The sequence below is a fragment of the Alligator sinensis genome, unplaced genomic scaffold, assembly GCF_000455745.1.
Source record: "Alligator sinensis unplaced genomic scaffold, ASM45574v1 scaffold389_1, whole genome shotgun sequence".
NCBI lineage: Eukaryota > Metazoa > Chordata > Crocodylia > Alligatoridae > Alligator > Alligator sinensis.
The window spans coordinates 2,794,661-2,813,954 of record NW_005841951.1 but is presented as its reverse complement, the minus strand read 5'-3'; the positions used below and the strand labels follow the sequence as shown (position 1 = coordinate 2,813,954).

The 19,294-nt window shown below is 47.0% G+C and overlaps 1 protein-coding gene across 2 annotated transcripts in view; it reads right to left on the bottom strand.

Moving 5' to 3' along the window:
- ACVR1C (activin A receptor type 1C) overlaps window positions 1-19,294 on the bottom strand; it is a 74,104-nt gene that overhangs the window by 19,630 nt on the left and 35,180 nt on the right. Inside the window, exon 2 of one of the 2 annotated variants that reach the window (XM_025199925.1) lies at window positions 6,608-6,853. In XM_025199925.1, coding sequence (XP_025055710.1) covers window positions 6,608-6,853 — 246 coding nt within the window. Of the gene's footprint in view, window positions 1-6,607; window positions 6,854-19,294 lie in introns of those variants that run through there. The other variant, XM_025199924.1, reaches the window with a different exon arrangement.

The window sequence follows — 19,294 nt, the reverse complement described above, 5'->3', positions numbered from 1 at the left end:
TTGTAATGATGGGTGAGCACCAACGTGTTCCACGTCTTAGGCTCTCCTTGAAAATACGGGTCGACCTTTTCTGCATCTAACAAAGGCAACAACGTGGTGGCGGGAGCGCAGAGCGTTCCGTGCTCCCTTGCTAATGGCTCCACTAGCTGTCCAGCCAGAAGGATCTTTCCTACGGCTCCATACCGATGTTGTGCTGCTTGAAGAGTTTTATGAGCTGTGTATACCAGGTCACTGCGAGAGTTGTGCGCGACAGCCCACACGTGGTTAATGGTGAACCCAAGAGTTACGATTAATGGTTCACCAAGGTTGATTGCATGGAGCTGCGTATCCTTCACAGCGGCTAACAGGCAATGCAGGTTCCGCTGATCCCCTTCCGTCCAAGGTGTGGATTTCCGGGACTTGTCACAGATCTGTCGCTGTAACTTAGTGAGGAGCGTTAGATGGCTGGGGTTAACAAAGTGCCGGTACCAATTTAAGTGACCCAAAAGCTGCTGAAAATGTCTTTTAGTTACGGGTAGGGGTTTCTTTAATGGGTCGATGTTGGGGCCATCATGCAAGATTCCGTGGCGGATGGGGCCAACGAATCGGGTGCCGAGGAACGTGATGTAATCTACGGGATGCAGGCATGACTTTTCCTCATTGATCGTCCATCCCTCACCTTGAAGGTGGGCCACTAGTTGGTTGACTATGCTGGTAACGATAGAGCTATCATGGCCCATAATGGCGATGTCATCAACATAACTCCAGATTCTTAATTCCTCTTCTGATGGAAGGGTGTGTGAGGCACGAAAGTTCTTTAAGGTATTGTTCATAGCACCAGTGGCCAACGACGGGGCGTTGCAGTATCCCTGCGGACAGACTGTCCATTTGTACATGATGCCCTCGATGCACATATTTAACACTCCTTCAGGGTCAGCAATCGGAATCGAGAAGAACATGTTCTTTAAGTCTAGGGTGACTCCGACCCACTCGTCTCACTGGAATTGGGCCATTTCAGACATACATTGTGGTAGGGTGGAAGGGTTGGGTTGCTGAAGTACTTGACACCTTTTGTTGGCCTCCCTGTAATCAACGACTAGCCGGGCTTCGTCGGGTTTTCCAGGTTTTGCGACTCCCCACCCCGGTGATAGGTAGGTGCTAGCAGTTACTGGTTTGATGCAACCCCGTTGCTCGAGTCGTCGCAGAAGGTCGGTGAGGGACCCTTTAAGGGGGCCCTTAGTTGGGATTGGCTGGTATCGCCAGGTGGAGGTGTTGCGGAGCGTCGGTCGGTGCTAATCCGGTTCCGGGATAGCGATGGGTAGCGCTTGTAGCACTTGTTCTTTGAGGTTAAGCGCTTTGATTCCCGGAATTCCCAGAATATTGATGCCCCCTAGGACGCCATTTAGTACGTGCCCCTGGATTTGGAACTTAATCCGGGGCGTTGCGGCAATAGCATTGAGTCCTTGTACTTGGATGGTCTTAGCAGTTTTTATGCGGGGCGTGGTATTGGTAACAAAGTTGACCTGGACCCCCGTGTCGAACAGGAAAGATACTTGGCGGCGGTCACTTGGGTCATGAGGATTACAAACGAGGAGCTTAACGTAGGGTCGGGTGTCAGCAGGGTTGGATTTGTGAAGGCTGCTGCCGCTACTTTTTTTTTGCTTATCATTAAACTTGAATCCTAGCTCACTTGCCAAGTGACGTTGACCTTCATCCCCTAGGATGCGTAGCTGTTGTTTCAAAAGTTTCGAGTGGTTTAATAGGAATCCAAACATGGCCCGCTCCTCTGGCATTCTCTGCGGCAACGGTCACGGTGTTCGTCAAGAGTCGGATTCGTGACGTCTCGTGTTCTGGGCCTCGATTGGGTATGCAGTGAGTCGATGCTCTGAGTCGCTGGAGATTCTTGTGGCCGGCTTCATAAGGGAGTTGGCTTAAGAGAGTTGGCTTAAGAGATTCCCCGCGGGCTGGCCAGCCACTGGGTTGAGGAGAAGCCGGAGCGTTATAGCATCCTCCCCTCCATAAACTTCCACGCAGGCCTCCACGCTGTTGAGAGTTGCCGGAATAGTTCCAGGATTTCTCAGGTAGCGATGGGGCCACGCCCCCTGCTGCTGAGGTTGTGTCAGTCCCAGCTGAAACACTCTTAGGTTCCAAGTGCAGTATGAAACCCCTATTATAGCCAGGAGAAGTTGCTCCGCACTGGCTCTTGGTGGGCGGCCGTCGTGCCACACATGGGATTTGTGGCTAACTTGGCCTACAACAAGTGCTGGAAGTGGGATGGGCCAATGAGCATTACCCGCTACCACGTCCAGGTCGGTGGCATGCCCCCCACTCCATGAGGCTTGGTGGGTTAGGAAGCTAGCCTCTTCCAAGTCTAGCAAGTCCGACCCAAACTCCACAACTAGTCGTCCTAGCCATATGGCTAGCAGTTCTTCAGGTTTTATTTTTGATTCCCGACACAATTCCTGCAGCTCTCCCTGCGTGCAGGTGTGGTATGTAGTGGTGGTGCGGGTTGCACCCTGCGCATCGACGACTTGCTTCACCAATGCTATCAGGGGAGCCGCAGTCGGGAGAGAGTTAAATTTGTCAGGCGGGAGCACTGGATACAACTTTTCTCCCTCATACGGGGGACAGTTCCACTACTTGCTCCACGTCAGGGGGCGGGGCTTCTTTTGGCGCCACTCCGAGGGGCGGGGCCGTGGGCGGTGACGCGGCTGGCCCGCCTCCCAGGGGGATTTTCGCGCCTTTTCCGCTTTCCTCGGCACCATTTTCTGGCAGCGACGCCATGCGGCTGAGCGTTGGCTCAGAGCCCCCCGCCGCCTGCTCCAGTGACTCCTTGCCCACTGTGTGCAACTGAGCCTCTAGATTTGCATTCTCCCGTAGTAGACCTGCTACCGAACGGAATAACACATTTATCATTTTTCCTTTATTCCACTTGGTCAACCCCCATCTCGCCGCGTGGCAGCCCTCTGTCTCCAGGCCCTCCTGGAGCTGGCCGAGGAGTTTGTGACCGCGCGATCCAGGCACTAAAGCCGGACAGTTAAACCAGTCCGGTGGGGTGGGTTCCCCTCCTTCCCTCAGGTACCAGGTGCACTGGGCAAACTCTTGAGCGGGGGTCAGATTTTCCGCTTTCTTCGCCTTCACCCCCGCTAGGGATAGAGTCGGTGTTTCATCCGGGGGCCGATAAACCCGGTCACTGCCCATTTCACACCCAAACTCCCCGGGAAACAGCTTCGCTCTCCATTCCTTCATGACTGCTCCTTCCCCTTTCATCGAGAAGTAGCCGTCAATGTTCCTTCCATCCCCTCCTACCGCCTGGTGGTAGGCGATATGCGCCCAGAGATCATCTGTGTTTTCCACGCAGCGGGTCCCAGTGCGCCAGGGGCAGCACTCAATTAAATTCATCTCCACCACCGTGCCCTTAGATCCTGTTCATGACGCCATGTCTCAGACGGCCGGAGCCGACTTGAGGAGGATTGCTGATTACTCATCCGTCAGGCGGGCTGGTGGGTGGGGAGGCGGGGGCCCGGGTGGATGGAGAGGCAGGATACAGCGTATTGGTTGCAAAATAACTTTTACTTTAACTTTACTTACGCCGCTGGTGGCCGCGACGCAGGTGGTAAGGTTGCTTACATAGTTACAGGCAACGAGTTGCTTGCGTAGTTACAGGTAACTGGCAACAAAACGAGCCGGCGAGTCCGTAGACAGAAACGAGCATGCAGGATGAAGGATATGTCGGGACAGACGGTGATGGGGAGATGTTGGAGGATGGCCAGTCCGCCAGCTTTTCTCTGCCACGTGGTGAAGTTCTCCGTACTCTACCACGTGCTCAGAGCTCTCCGACTTGGGTGGAAGCTGCACAGATTTTTATACATTTAGAGTAGCCAATAACAGACTGCCAGGTAGGAATAGCTAATGAGGCAGAACGTACCAAATTTGAAAGTAATTGGGCAGTTCTATTGTGACAGGGGCACTCAACTCATTTGGTTATGACACAATCCATCCAGAAGTTCACAAACTGCAGCAGCACTGAACTAAGTCATTTGGCTCAAAGGTCAGACTAAGGCTCTGGGAGTAAAGGCTCTGCTAGCAAAGAAAGAAGAAATCATATTTAGAGTTAAACTGAACCTTCAGTTTTCTAATGAAATAGTTTCAACTTATTTCCTTGTCATGAAGGTATTGTGCACTTGGGTACTGAGAAATACTAGAATAAGTACAATCAGTATCCCTTCTACTTTAAAAAACATATTAAAAAACACCCCCTTGGAAGGAAGGAAGGGAAGGAGGGAGGGAGGAAATTAAACACGTTAAAGAGAGCCCTCAAATGTTAGAAATAATAAAATTAAGATTGCCTGTGTAAATTTAATTTGTCCCTGGGGTTTTTCTGGTCTTTAACTACACGATCACAAACTCATTTTCCACAGCTTCCTGCACCACTCGGTGCACAGGAGAGATGCCACTCATGTTATGAGCAGCTGTTCAGTATTTGTTCTTTTTCCATTGTACAACAGGGGAGCTCCAGACCTTTACTGCACACTGTTCTAACCATTCTCTAAAAACAGAATTATTTATTTCTTTATGGACTTTTCTGTGATGCTTATCACTAGACTACCTGACAAGCCAGTATTTTCAGAGAACTTAACAAATTATAGCACTTTATACAATGCTCAAAGCAAAGCCCCCACTGACTTCCATCCCAGGTGTACTTAAAAAAGAGCAAACCCTGCAAAGTCAAAAGTCTGTTGGGGCCAGCTGGCCCCACTGGGATTTCCCGGCCTCTCTAGTTAATGGACCACAAAGGAACGATTTACCTAGCATCACATCTGGCCACCTCTGATTCCCCTGCCTGAATGATCAGGTACATGCCTGAATTCACAATACAGCCAAATGGTGCAAGCCCAGGGTCTCAAGGTGTCCACTCAGAAAAATGAATAAAACACAATTAGTGACCACCTGTGAAAAATTTGACCTATGTAATTTGCCTAGAACTACACAGGAACCTAGTGGCAGAGGCAGAGACAGAATTCAACTCTACAGGGCAGCCTTCAGTTGCCTTAACTACAAGAGAGGCAAGAATTTGTGGGGTGATATCTTTTGTTGCATCAACTGCATGACTGAGGTAGACATAAGAAAGCTTTCAGGTAGCACGGTATACTGTCTCAGGCTTCTGGGAGAGAAGCAGACAGAGCAGCGCTAAATAGCAGATGGAACAAAAGGTTGTGTAAAACTCCATTTGTAAACCAAAAAAAACAAAAAAAAAAGATATGAGAAATTATCAAGTAGCCAATGGACAGAAGATATAAAGTATATATCTGATAAAGGAGGAACAAGATTATTCTGGAAGGTCATTATCACCTGTGCAATGCAGAAGTTATGGACCACCATCCAGGCTAAACCCTATATTAAGGCACAGAATTTAGCATAGACAATTATGTCATGGTCCATTACAATTTACCTGATGCTCACTAATCTCTGCATTTCACAGGTGATAACCTGCATTATTTTGAGAATGTCATTTTTACTTTTTTAATTTAGACTTTATATTGAAACATAACATATTCATTACATTTTTCATTTACTCTATTAACATTTTAATATGCTAAGATTAGAAAGTTACTATAAATATTCTAAACGTTTTGAAAGTATCAAAAATTAAACATTTTAACTTTTTGTATTTGATAAACTCCATTAACATTGAAATTTCCTCTAAAATATTTTGATTTTGAAAGAAAACTGTTCCAACAAAAAAATGTGGCCATCTCTTAAGAGTTAAGTACAAACATTTGGGGGCATTAGGGGGAGGTTAAATCGATTCAAAATGGCTGCCTGATATCAGGTAAGTCAGGATGGGAGGGCTAGCTGAGGGATATGGGGGGAGGCGTGACCCATGAGGGGTGGGGGGCAGAAGTGACTTGCAAGTTGGGGGGAAGCGTGACCCACAAGGGGCAAGGGGGCAGGCATGACCCACAGGGGTGGGGGTGAAAAGAACAGCCTCAGGACTGCAGCAGTGGCTGGGGTTTCCCAGCCCTGGGGCTGCGCAGGGAAGTTCCATGCAACTGTCTAACCTAAATTGAATAAGTCTGATAGCACATAGATCCAGGTTCATCTTAAACCAGCTTCTGCAATTTTTAGACTGATTTTTGTGCATGGAACTTCTGTACATTTACAGGTCTAGACTGACTGCCATCACTAAGACGGGTCTGTAAGTATAACGTCAGCACCAGGATGAGCTAAGTTTAAATTGGGTGGCCATTTTGAACCCAATTTAACCTCTCCAAATGTCTGTACTTAGCCATTATGACCCTGTTTTATTAATAATTAACAGTGACATGCTGACCTCCTGTTGTATCCACAGGGCATTACATTTCATGTAGTTGTACTGTGGGCATAACGGAATATATATAACCTCTTTACCACTAGTAGATAGAATGGTAAGTACTAGTAGAATCTAAGTGGTGAGAATAATTGTACAAAAAACAAACTGTTGTATTTATCAGTGGAAAACTTTTAACAACAATCTTTTCGTCTATACTGGATGGAGAAAATGGAATGGATAATATTGTGGTTTTGTTCTTTTACCCATTTACTAACAAATATATATGTTTTATTCTGTTTAGCATTGCATACATACCAGATCCAGACCCAGATGTTGTCATATCATAAATAAGATCTTTAAGAGTTTTTCCAGAGTTTACAAGGTTACATTCAGATAGGGGCTCTTCAATATTTTGTCGCTTTTTCTTTCTGTATGCACAGTAGTGACCTTGACGTATACATATAGTCAGCATTACAGCTAGAGACAAGATACAAACTGGGATAGCAACTATCATGGCCAGCATCAGAGGTCCTAGGTTTGGTCTGCTTGAGGATTCTGAAGCTTTAATACGAGAGAGAAGGGAGGGAGAGAGAGAAGGGAGGGAAGGAGAGAGATTTTAAGTCAGTATCCCATGTTATAAAGTTACTTTCAGTTGTAATTTTAAGGCATGATCCCAAATAGGAGTTAACAGGAGTCTTTCCCCAGCTTCCTCAGTGCAGCAGAACACCAGCTCTGCTACGCCTAAGGTTGAGAGTCACGTTCTGTTTAAAAAAAAAACAAACAACCACCCCTGAGAGTGCTCTAAAATCTGCATGCTTGAAATTCACTGTTCTTTATGGTAGTGGCTCTCAACCTTTTTTAGACTTGACAAACTCTCAAACTTTTCAGAATTTAGCAGTGCCCCATTTAAAAAACTAACATAAACATATGAATATTATAGAATAAACATTATAATTCTGATATTAATTAATAAGTTATTATTTGATTGTGTACTTATATTCTAATTACCCCTTCAGGACCCTGACAGGGAGCCTCCCCTAGCTCTGCCTGGTTCAGCATGCATTTGCTCCTTGTACAGCAGTGAACTCCCTACCCATGGCTCAAGGTCATTGGTGAGGATGATAAGTTTTTATCTTAGTTCCCTAGGGCAATCTGCCCTGAACTCCAGCCCTGGACCTCTAACAAAGAGTCCAGGTATGCCTGGCTGGCAGAAATGCACCTAAAGCACCTGGGGAGTGCTGAGGGGATGGGAAGTGGGCAAAAGGATGCACAAGGCCCAGGAGAGTGGAGGCAGCAGTGCTGTCACGGTTGCCACTGCCACCACAAGGTTAAACTGCACCTCACACATTAGTTTTCAGGAGGCACATTGGAGCCAAACTGAAAAGCAGCTTTAGCAAAAAGGTGTGCCTGCCTGCAGGCAGATGTACCACTTCTACGGCTCTTCCTGTTTCAGCTCTGATATGCCTTCTGAAAGTCAAGGTGTGCCGGCCAGTTTTTCCCCACAGCAGCAATGCAAGCATTGAGGCACCTCTCGCAGATTCTCAAGGCATCATGCCACAGCTCCCCAGTTGAGAACCACTGCCTTAGGGTCAAAGATACAGTTAAAGGTCCAAATCTGGTATTTTTTGAGAGTGGTTTCCAGATGCAATCCCTCTGGCTCTTCTGATTGGAACATCAGCTAAGATTCTCATGGTAATTCATTTGAACTCAACACTATCACTAAACACTGAGGAAACCCCTTTCTTTTGGAGATAGGAATATTACAATAAAGCCCACAGTCCATCACAGCCTATGTTAATTGTGTTTATGTTCTCATAATGTTGCATGCCTTAATTTTCCCATATAGCTGGTATATGGGAAAGGAATGAGTTAAAGGAATAGTGAAGCATGATACCTGGCTATGTGCAGGGCAAGACAAGATGAAACTTTAGCAACAGTCTTGACTATGGTGACATCTCTCTGGTGACATTGACAAAGGTGAGATGGCCAGAGAAGACTGAGATAAATGTAACCATGGGAGAGTAGGCTGAACTCTGGTAAAGAGTTTGGAGACTAAGACAACTGAGCAGCTGTGGAGTTTGGGGCCTGAGAATCTGGAAATACTGAAAAGGGAACAGCTAAATATCTTTACAAGCTGTGTGGGCTGGACCAGAGACAGAAGAATGACTTGACCCTTCGTGGGGAGCAGAGAGTCTGTCTACTGTGCTATTTGGACTTTGGGTTGTCCTTGGTCTCCATAAAAAGAGATAAAGCCCCTCTCTCAGAGCAGAACTGGACGGGTCATGGAAAGTTAGACACTGAGGGCACTTGTACAAATAACACCCTTAACATGTACATATGATAAAAACGTCACTTTGTGTAGCGTAACAGCATCCCAGTGCACACGTGCAAGACTTTTGGGAGTTTTAAATGACTGCATCGTTGCAAACTAAACGCCTGCTGAAGGCAGAAGCGGCGAGGGGCCTGATCCTTTTTTTTTTTTTTTTTTCCGGAGGAGCCTGCCCACCTCTCCCACGGCCAGGGGGCAAGCTGCTGGCAGGCTGAGTGGCCCCTGAGCTGTGGGGGGCCCCAGTCCTTCCCTCTGAAATGGCAGCACCCCCTGGTGCCACCTGGGCGGGCTGCTAGCAAGCCAGGTGCTGCCCCGATCCAACTCTTCCCTGATCCTGAGCTAGGGCAGCACCTGACCTGCCAGCTGCCTGCCTGGGCAGTACTGGGGGGCACTGCTGCTGCAGAGAGAAGGACCTCAGTGGGAAGTAGCTGGCCCACTGGGAAGAGGGAAGGACCTCAGAGGGACCTCAAAGGGAAGGACTCAGCCCACTGGCAGCTTGTCCCCCGGCTGTGGGAGAGGTGGGCAGGCTCTGCAGAAAAAAGATCAGGCCCCTCGCCACTTCTGCCTTCAGCAGGCACTTGATGAAGGCAGAAGTAGTGAGGGACCCAATCTTTTTTTTTTTTTTTTCCCCCAGTGGAGCCTGCCTGCAGCCAGGGGGTGAGCTGCTGGTGAGCTGAGCAGCCCCTGACCTGCAAAGGGCCCCAATCCTTCCCTCTGCAGTGGCAGCACCCCCTGGGGCTGCCCAGCAGGTTGCTAGCGTGCTGGGTGCTGCCCCAGTTCAGAGGTACAACCTGGCTAGATCCAAATATTCCCTGAGTCCACCCACTGGAAGCCCATCAGGAACTGCTCCCTAGGTGGGATTGGGGAAGAATTGGATTAGGTAGGGTGCTGCCTCCAAGCTGGGGCAGTGCCTGGTCTGCTAGCAGCGCAGCCAGGTAGCCCTGGGGGCCGCTGCCACTGTGGAGGGAAGGACCAGGGCCTTCTAAAGCTCAGGGGCTGCTTGGCTGACCAACAGCTCGGCCCCTGGCTGCGGGGGGGCAGGCTCTGCCAGAAGCAGGATTGGACCCCTCACTCCTGCTTATAGCAGTTTGCTGCAGCCAGCTGGACACCTGGGGCCACCCCAGAACAGGCTGCCTTGCCCCAGGGGCAGCACAGGGGGGTGACAGGAGGGTGGCTGGGGGTGCAATAAGCCAGTGGGGATGGCCTGCAAGCTGCTTGAAGCCTGGGTGGGCAATGGCAGGGGTTGGATCAGGTGCCTGCCAGCTCAGGCAGCACCCATCCCACTAGTAGCCCACCTGGCTGGCTGCTGCAGAGGGAAGGACCGGGGCCCCCCAGCAGCTCAGGGGCCACTCAGCCTGCTAGCAGCTCACACCGCCCCACTCTCCCTTCTGGCTGTGGGCAGGCTCTGGCTCTGAAAAAAAAAATGGGGCCCCTCACCATAACATGGCAATGACAGAAAAGAAAAACTGAAATGGTTTCGTCCTTAGGGTTTTATTCTATGCCCCACTGATTCAATTCAGAGGCAGAGAATAAAACCCTGAGGATTAAACCCCCATCACATGTACAAGCACCTGAAAGGCTGAGGTCTCAGGGTGAGAAAGAGTCTGGCCTCTCCCTTACTCTAGCAGACAAGCTTAGGTTGGCTTCAGAGGATTCTCTCAGACCAAAAAAGTCTCCAAAGAAGGAACTCCCTAGAGGGCACTCTGCAAAAATACAAAAAACATTAAAGGAAAAAAGTCTGGCTCTCCATAAAACTATATGCTCTTCATGCTCTGAAGAGACTAGAAAGTCAGTATGCAGCAATCCTAAATACCAAGGTTTACTATTCAGCCATGGTCACAAACATTTGGTGACTCAAGGGTAGGTGTAAAGCTCACTGAACCTGAGCTGCAATCATGAACTATAGACCTGAGCATTACCATGATATAAATCTGAGAAAATAGTAATGCTTATGCCTTGGTTGAGGTTTTGTTTTGTTTTTTAAACCTTTTGGGAAACGTGCCCAGCTAGTATCTACTGCTAAGTTAGAAAGGTTTCTAACTAGGTTCTGAGAAAGTAAATTACACTGTAGAGATATGTGAGAATAGCCTCCACCACCAACTGTACATACTGGGAAGCCCTGCTTCTCTGTGTAAGGACCTGAGAATGGGCAGGCTGCAGAGTACAGAATCAACAAACACTGGCACTAGGAAGAAGGAACAGGAATGCTCACTGAGATGAACTGAGCAATTCACACCTCTCCAAGCTGTTTTTCCAGAGTCATGCAATGGTCTCATTCAGCTAAAACATCTCTTTGAGATTAATTGGTCACTTCACACTTCTCTGAGCTTCCTGAACTGCATTTCCCACAGTGCCTACATCTTGCCACCTTCCTATAGCCTCTCCAAATTTATCTGGGTCATGGAGTGACAGGATGGTAGGGGAGCTTCAAAGCACTAGGGATATGAGGGAGACTTGGATGTAATGAAAGAAATGATGGAGGAATTGGAGCAGTGGGGAAGAAGTCTGAACACGGAAATGTCGAGAATCAGAGCAGCCACCGACAGCTGCTTTCTGACTCCCACCGGAGCAGTAAAACTTTCGCCTTGACAGGTGGGTGATTAATGGATGGAGTGAAATTAACCAGGCACAGACGCATGTTGGTTACAGGAGATTGTTTACTTACGTCGCCCAGATAGTGACGTGCGACGCAGGCTGAGCCTTTGTTCCGTTACAGTTGCTTCGATTATAGTCAAGCGTACGGGTTTGGGTTACAGTTCAGCAATGACGAACGTGGCGCCGGAACGAGCTATCGGGCCTGCAGGGCTTTACTACATCAAGATTTACGATGACGGGGAGTCATTGACGGGGTGATCAAACTGCCAAGTCACTCTGGTGATGGGCTCAGGTTTCTCCTCAGAGATTTCCCCAGAGTTCTCCGACTTGGGCGGAAGCTGCTAAACTATTTATAGACAGAGGTGTCTAACAGAGGTATCCAATGATGGGCTGCTAAGTGGAATCTTTATTTTTTTGGCAAAGCAGCAGTTCTTTGTGCTATCAGGTTGCAAGGTAGTGGGTCAGGTTTCCTGTCTGTTACGTATGAGGTGCCTACGCTTGTTTCTTGACCAATTATATACAGTTTTCGCTCAGATTTTATTTCAGCTGACCAATTATTTACAGCTCTCTGCCAGGATTTTGTTTCAGGAGTTTCTGGCAAGGATTTCTTTTAACCCTTAGTTGACTACTGTGTGCAAAATGAGGATGGTCTGAATGGTATCTCTTGCTAGTGGCATGGGCACTGATTAACTGGGTTGTGACAGGAAACAGGGAGACTAGAGTATTAGAACAGTCCAGGTAAGAATGAGTGAAACAAGGCAATCAGAGCTGTTCTGTTCTGTGGAAGAGGCTGTGGACTTCTGTCTTATCCTTCCCAAACCCCCACAATGAATCAATGACAGTAACTTACATGGACCTAATCTCTGTAGTATCTGCATGCCTCCCAACATGCTTGCGATAAAGGAAAATAGGCTTATACCTTTTTGTTGTGAGACAGGCTGTCAGTGACTTGCCTAAGATCACACAGGAAGTCTACCCCTAATTTCCTGGATCATCCTTCTTCTCAGGTCTCTTTATAAATAGCCACCTTCCCTATAAAACATCCCCACTGACTCCATGCTAGCCCCTGCTGTTTTGCATTCTCTCCCCAGCTTCTCCACCTCTATGCCTCATCATGGACTGGGAAGAATGGGAAGGAACAGCAAAAACCAAGCTGTTATGAACAGGCACAGCAACAGAAGGCAAGGAGCTAATTTGTGCTCAGTGAACGAACCTGCAGGCAATATTGCTGCAGTACTCACTGCCAGGGAGGCAGAAATAGTGGAGGGAAGAAATGGGACAGATTTGGATAGAGGTACTGAGATTTTTTTTAACACAGAGAAAATTAGATACCCAAAAATGTTCTATTTATGAAGACTTAAGATTGCCCAACAGTGCCTAGTAGCCTTCCCAAACATGAAGAGTAGAAGAGTAAACTTAGAACCGGAAGTGACAGCTAAAATATGCACTACCTCAGGGACGGGAGGAGGAGGTCAGAATAGGTGGACAAGAAATTCATTGTGAATTCAAGGCTTGAATATGGATATAAGAGTGTGGGGACTAATTCAATGTATAGCTCATCTTACATAACCAAGGAAGTATAAGAGCCGTACAGGAGATGCATGTACACAGCAGCACAGGGTGTCAGACAGCAAAAAGCAATATTTCATGCCCTAATGATTCCTAAAATGCCAGCTTAATGAGAAAAGAAAGGAGACACCAGGGCTGGCTGAAAATGTTGGCAGGGTGGCTGTATGTTGCTGAGGATGGCAGGGGGAGGGGGACTAAGAAGGATTCATACATGTTAGTGTCGGAAGGGACCTCAACAGATGATCGAGCCCGACCCCCTGCCTGGGCAGGAAAGTGCTGGGGTGAGCTGGCCCAAGCCAGATGGGGCCCCCTTCCCCCCAGCCAGATGCCTATCTAGCCTTCTCTTAAAGACCCCCAAGGTAGGGAAGAGCACCACCTCCCTTGGAAGCCCATTCCAAATTTTGCCCACCCTTACCGGGAAGAAGTTTTTCCTGATATCTAGTTTAAATCTGCTCTCTGTCAGTTTGTAAGTATTGTTCCTGGTTACCCCAAGATTTCATAGATTTCATAGACATTAGGGCTGGAAGGGACCTCGGAAGATCATCGAGTCCAGCCCCCCGCCCAAAGGGCAGGAAGTCAGCTGGGGTCATAGGATCAAACTGCTAAGATGCATCCTGGTGAACAGAGCATCTCTGGTTCCTTGCTGTGCCCCCCTAATGAATTTGTAGGCGGCCACAGATCACCTTTTAGCCTTCTCTTGCGGAGGCTGAAGAGATCCAGGTCCCTTAGTCTCTCCTCATAGGGACTGGCCTGCTGACCCTTAACCATATAAGTGGCCCTCCTCTGGACCCTCTCAAAGTTATCCATATCATTCCTGAAGTACGGCACCCAAAACTGGACACAGTACACCAACTGCAGGCTGACCAAAGCCGCATAGAGGGGAAGTATCACCTCCTCGGTTCTATTTGTCATGCATCTGCTGATGCATGATAAAGTGCAGGTAGCTTTGCTGATGATTTCGTCACATTGATGACTCATGTTCATCTTGGAGTCCACTATGACTCCAAGATCTCTTTCTGCTTCTGTAGGAGAAAGGACACACATGCTTAAATTTACTGTAGCCAGCACAGAATAAAAGTACCAATATTAAGGGACATACACTACCCCTGTAATTCATTTTCCCTGTTTCATCAGCAGTTCATCCTCCAGGTATTTTGAGCCATGACTTTTATCATCATGACTCTCCATTTCACTACCATAAAGTTTCTGGGCAGAAGGGGAAGGGAAACACTCAGGCTAGCAACAGACATTCAAAAAGCCTGAGCCTGAATTGATTCAATCTTTGAAGGTTAGTCTAACCTGGATAGGTTAAACCAGTTTATAACCATAAAGACAAAGACAAGTTATAAATAATTTAATGTTATTGATACAAATAGTAAATCATCAGGCTATTAGGTAATTTGAAATGACCCTTCATTTTGGATCTATCATAAGCAGAGTACAACCAATGTATTAATTCATATTTTCCATTCTGACTTGAAGAAACAAATACAATTAAGCTAGTTGATTGCATTGTCATTTATAGTATGTTTCTATTGAATTAACTTTTAAGTTCTCACTTATAATGATTGGTTGGCAAACACTGCAAAGAAATAATGTTTTTTAAAGAGATGTTTTCCATTGATTCTTTTAATCATGGAAATATTTCTCTTCTTAAATTTTTGCCCGGGGGGGGGGGGGGGGGGGACCAGAAGCTAGGCAGATGCCTGCAGTTTCTGCCAGAGCTGCAGCCAGGGAGCAGAGGGGAGGGGCCAGCCCTGCTGTGGAGCAGAGAGCCCCACCCAGCCCAGAGAGCATGCGGGGATGCTGGGGGAGTCTGGTTTAGCTTAAACCAGCAAGGGGGCTGGGACAGACATTGCATAAACCAATTTGATCCAAAACAGTTAAGTCTGATATTACATTTTAACAGGTTTATTGCAAACTGGTTTCAGCCATTTTCAAACTGGTTTATGTGCACTGAACATCTGTACTGTTACAGGTTTAAACCAGTTTCTGATCACTTACACAGGTTTGTGTGTAATGTCTGTCCCTAGCCTTAGAGTCATTTTGTAGCCAAGTGCAAACCAATGTAAGAACTGGAAGACATGTTATCACACACTTCTACTAAAAAAAAGAATTTATACAATTCCTTTTCTGTTCAAAATAATAGAAAATTAGCTGATCTCCTCTCTGCCCCCCCTCCCCCGCTTTTGCAGACAGCACATCTCGCTCAGGAAATAGGGCATACACCCCCACAGCACAAGCTTTGTCAACACAAATTTTGTTCTAGGTAAGTTGTACTAACTAAGAACTCAACACCTGCTTTATGAATACTGATGCACACCCTAGAAAACACTTCACAGTGGCTAATTTTTATGGCCTGTTTATCTATTATTGACTCCAAGATGAACATGAACTGCCAATGCCAGACCGCAGCCAGCAAAGCCAACCGCACCTTGTTGTGCATCCAAAGATGCATCTCAAGCCGGTCCAGAGAGGTGATACCCCCCCTCTACGCGACATTGGTCCGGCCTCAATTGGAGTACTGCGTCCAGTTCTGGGCACCGCACTTTAAGAAGGATGTGGCCTGCCTTGAGAAGGTCCAGAGGAGGGCCACCCACTTGGTTGGAGGGCAACAGGGCAGGCCCTATGAGGAGAGGCTGAGGGACCTGAACCTTTTCAGCCTCAGCAAACGGAGGCTGAGGGGGCATTTGGTGGCTGCCTACAAACTCGTTAGGGGAGATCAGAAGCAAATAGGAAGGGTCCTATTCCCCCCAGCAGCACCTGGGGGGGCAAGGAACAATGGCCAGAAGCTGCTGGAGAATAGGTTCAGGTTAGAGATTAGGAGGCACTATTTCACTGTTAGGGTGGCTAGGAACTGGAACCAACTTCCTAGGGAAGTGGTCCTAACTCCTACCTTGGGTAAATTCAAAAAGAGGTTGGATGAACACCTGTCTGGGGCTGTGTGATCCCAGCGTGTGCTCTGGCCAGTGGCGGGGGGTCAGACAAGATGATCTATTCTGGTCCCTTCTGACCCCTAACTACTATGAAACTCACCCACACATTTCTAGCTATACTATAGACATCACTGCTGATGGTCCCTATGATAAGGATGCTCCTATGCATAACTACTGACAAAACCTACCAAACTGCTGAAATGAGATGTGCTGAATCCCTCCAGGCACATAGGCACCTTTTTTCATTTATCACAAACACCATGGAAAAACAGAAAGAAAGGTATGCAGATCCTCCCCCAAGAGTCAGAATCACAGAGCACTTCAGTTTTATCCCAAGCACAGATCTACCAAGCTTTTTCAGGTACCCCTAACACAGTGAATGCACCTGGAGCTGATACAGATCATTCTCGGTGTCTACCACCAACTCCAGGAGGAACACAGTTACATTTCCATTGACATGGACCTGAAATCTGTGTTTCCTGATTTTCAGAGGTTTGAGTTTTGCTGAACTTGATGTTCCAAAGCAACATGAGCTATTACTGGGCAACCCTAATTCTGTGTTCAGACTATCTGGATTCTGTGAAATGTATTTCAGTACAAATTCTGCATCAACAGCCTCAGTACCAGGTAAGCAACTAACATGGATCTCACTATTGTATATGACAACTTTGCACTAAGGTGAACTGAAGTAACTGTGGCTTACAAACTATGATGATATATACTACTTATTAATCATCTTTATGATGGTTAAAAGCTTAAAGATTGATGGGCATAGTATCCTTCTAGTTTATGACTTTTTATATTCGTCAAAATAGTCACATAAAACCCTACCAAAATAACATTTCTAAATACCCCATCTATAATAAATCTTTAGAGATGCACATAATTTTGTGTGATAATTAAAACCAGTGCTATAAGTTGCAGGTTAGTGTCTGTGTAGCGCCTATGTAGCCCATAAAACTCAGAACTCTATTAAATCTTGTAAAAGATATGGTCTCATCAGTGCAACACAAATAGAAAGATCAAAGTGTCATAGGTCAGCCTACTTCTCAAACTACACGTCTGTACAAAATACATGGGTATACTGACACCTACTGCCCTAAACCTAACAAATAATTTACTTGCAGTAGATTACAGTCAAGAGCACAGCTTTTGCAAACAAATTCCTCACAGAAAAAATGCCACTACATATAAGCTAATCACTCAGAAGCAGAATCAGAGCACTGTTCAGACTCATATAGCTGCAACTTGATAGAAAGTAGAAAAGGAATTTACACCATACATTATGAATTCACACTAGATAAAGTCAAGGGTTTTTTTGTTTACACAGAAAAAATTATGATCTCAGTTATGAAAAGGTTAAAAGGCATGTGTACTGTACAACCTTAATTAACTTCCAAGATTTAGGATATACCTAAAGCCTTTCAATAAACAAATCTTCAAAAGAAATAAGCTGACCCACTTTCAGAATACCTGCTGTCCATCACCTCACCTTAATTACTTTATGTGCTGCACAAAAAAGCTACATTACAAAGGATCTTATGAAGTTTGCAAAGTCAAGCACTTACGTAGATTCATAGATGCTAGGGTCGGAAGGCATCTCAACAGATCATTGAGTCCAACCCCCTGCCTAGGCAGGACAGAGTGCTGGGGTCACATGACCCCAGCCAGATGCCTATCCAGATCCCTATCCAACAAGGAAAAGTGCAGAGTGCTGCACCTAGGGTGCAAAAATATTAAGCACACCTAGTGGCTGGGAAGTGACCTTCTCAGCAGCACAGAAGCAGAAAGGGATCTTGGAGTCACAGTGGACTCCAAGATGAACATGAGTCATCAGCGTGATGAAATCATCAGCAAAGTTAACCGCACTTTATCATGCATCAGCAGATGCATGACAAAGTCTCTTAAAGACCCCCAAGGTAGGGGAGAGCACCACCTCCCTTGGAAGCCCATTCCAAAATTGGCCACCCTTACCATGAAGTTTTTCCTGACACCTAGCCTAAATCTATTCTCTGTCAGTTTGTGACTGTTCTTCCTTGTTACCCCAAGAGGCACCCTGGTGAACAGAGCATCTCCAATCCATTACTGTGTCCCCCTAGTGAATTTGTAGTATCACCTCCTTGCTTCTATTTGTCATGCATCTGCTGATGCATGATAAAGTGCGGTTAGCTTTGCTGATGATTTCGTCACCAGTTGGTTGGCTGGTGTCACTCTGATGCCCATCTAAGAACACTGTAACCAGAATTACAGAAAATTCAGGACTCAGTGTTACCCATGCAACACTAATTCACCTTCTCTACATATATAAATTGTAGTACAGTCTTTAATTATAAGGTCACATGCTACTTTTTTCCCCACAGCACACATACTGAAATGAGTGAGCACCATTCATAGTTTCATAGTAGCTAGGGTCAGGAGAGACTTGAACAGATCATCTAGCCCGACCCCTGCCCCAGGCAGGAATGAATGCTGGGTTCACAAGACCCCAGACAGGTGATCATCCAACCTCCTCTTGAATTTGCCCAAGGCAGGGGTGAGGACCACTTCCCTGGGAAGCTGGTTCCAGATTTTGGCAACCCTAATTGTAAAATATTGCCTTCTGATCTCTAACCTAAACCTATTCTCCATCAGGTTATTACCATTGTTCCTCGTCACTCCAGGTGGTGTTGGGGAGAAAAGGGCTCTACCTATTTGCTGTTGATCTCCCCTAATGAGTTTGTAGGCAGCCACCAGGTCCCCCCTCAGCCTCCTCTTGCTGAGGCTGAACAGGTTCAGGTCCCTCAGTCTCTCCTCATAGGGCCTGTCCTGCTGCCCTCTCACCAAGCGGCTGGCCCTCCTCTGAACCTTCTCCAGGTTGGCCACATACCTTTGGAAGTGCAGCGCCCAGTACTGGATGCAGTACTCCAACTGCAGCCTGACCAAAGTCACATAGAAGGGGAGTATCGCCTCTCTGGACCAGCTTGAGATGCATCTTTGGATGCATGACAAGGTATGGCTGGCCTTGCTGGCTGTGGTCTGGCATTGGCAGCTCATGTTCATCATGGAGTCAATAATGACTCCAAGGTCCCGTCCCACCTCTGTGCTTTCAAGAGGGGAACTCCCCAGCCTGTATGTATGCTGTGGATTCCTTCTCCCAAGGTGCAGCACCCTGCATTTGTCTAGGCTGAACCCCATCCTATTCTCATCTGCCCACTTTTGTAGTCTGTCTAAATCTAGTTGCAGCCTTTTTCTCCCTTCAAGTGTGTCCACCTCGCCCCACATCTTAGTGTCATCAGCAAACTTAGACAGCATGCTTTCCACCCCCTCGTCCAAGTCACTGATGAAGATGTTAAACAGTGCGGGCCCAAAGACCGAGCCCTGGGGGACCCCACTGTTCACATCTCACCAGGTTGAGTACAACCCGTCCACCACTACTCTCTGGGTGCGCCCCATCAGCCAATTGTTTACCCATCCAACTGTGTAGGCATCAATGCCCCAGTCGCTTAATTTATTGATGAGGATGGGGTGAGAGACAGTGTCAAAGGCCTTCTTAAAGTCTAGAAAGACTATGTCCATGGTGACACCATCATCCAA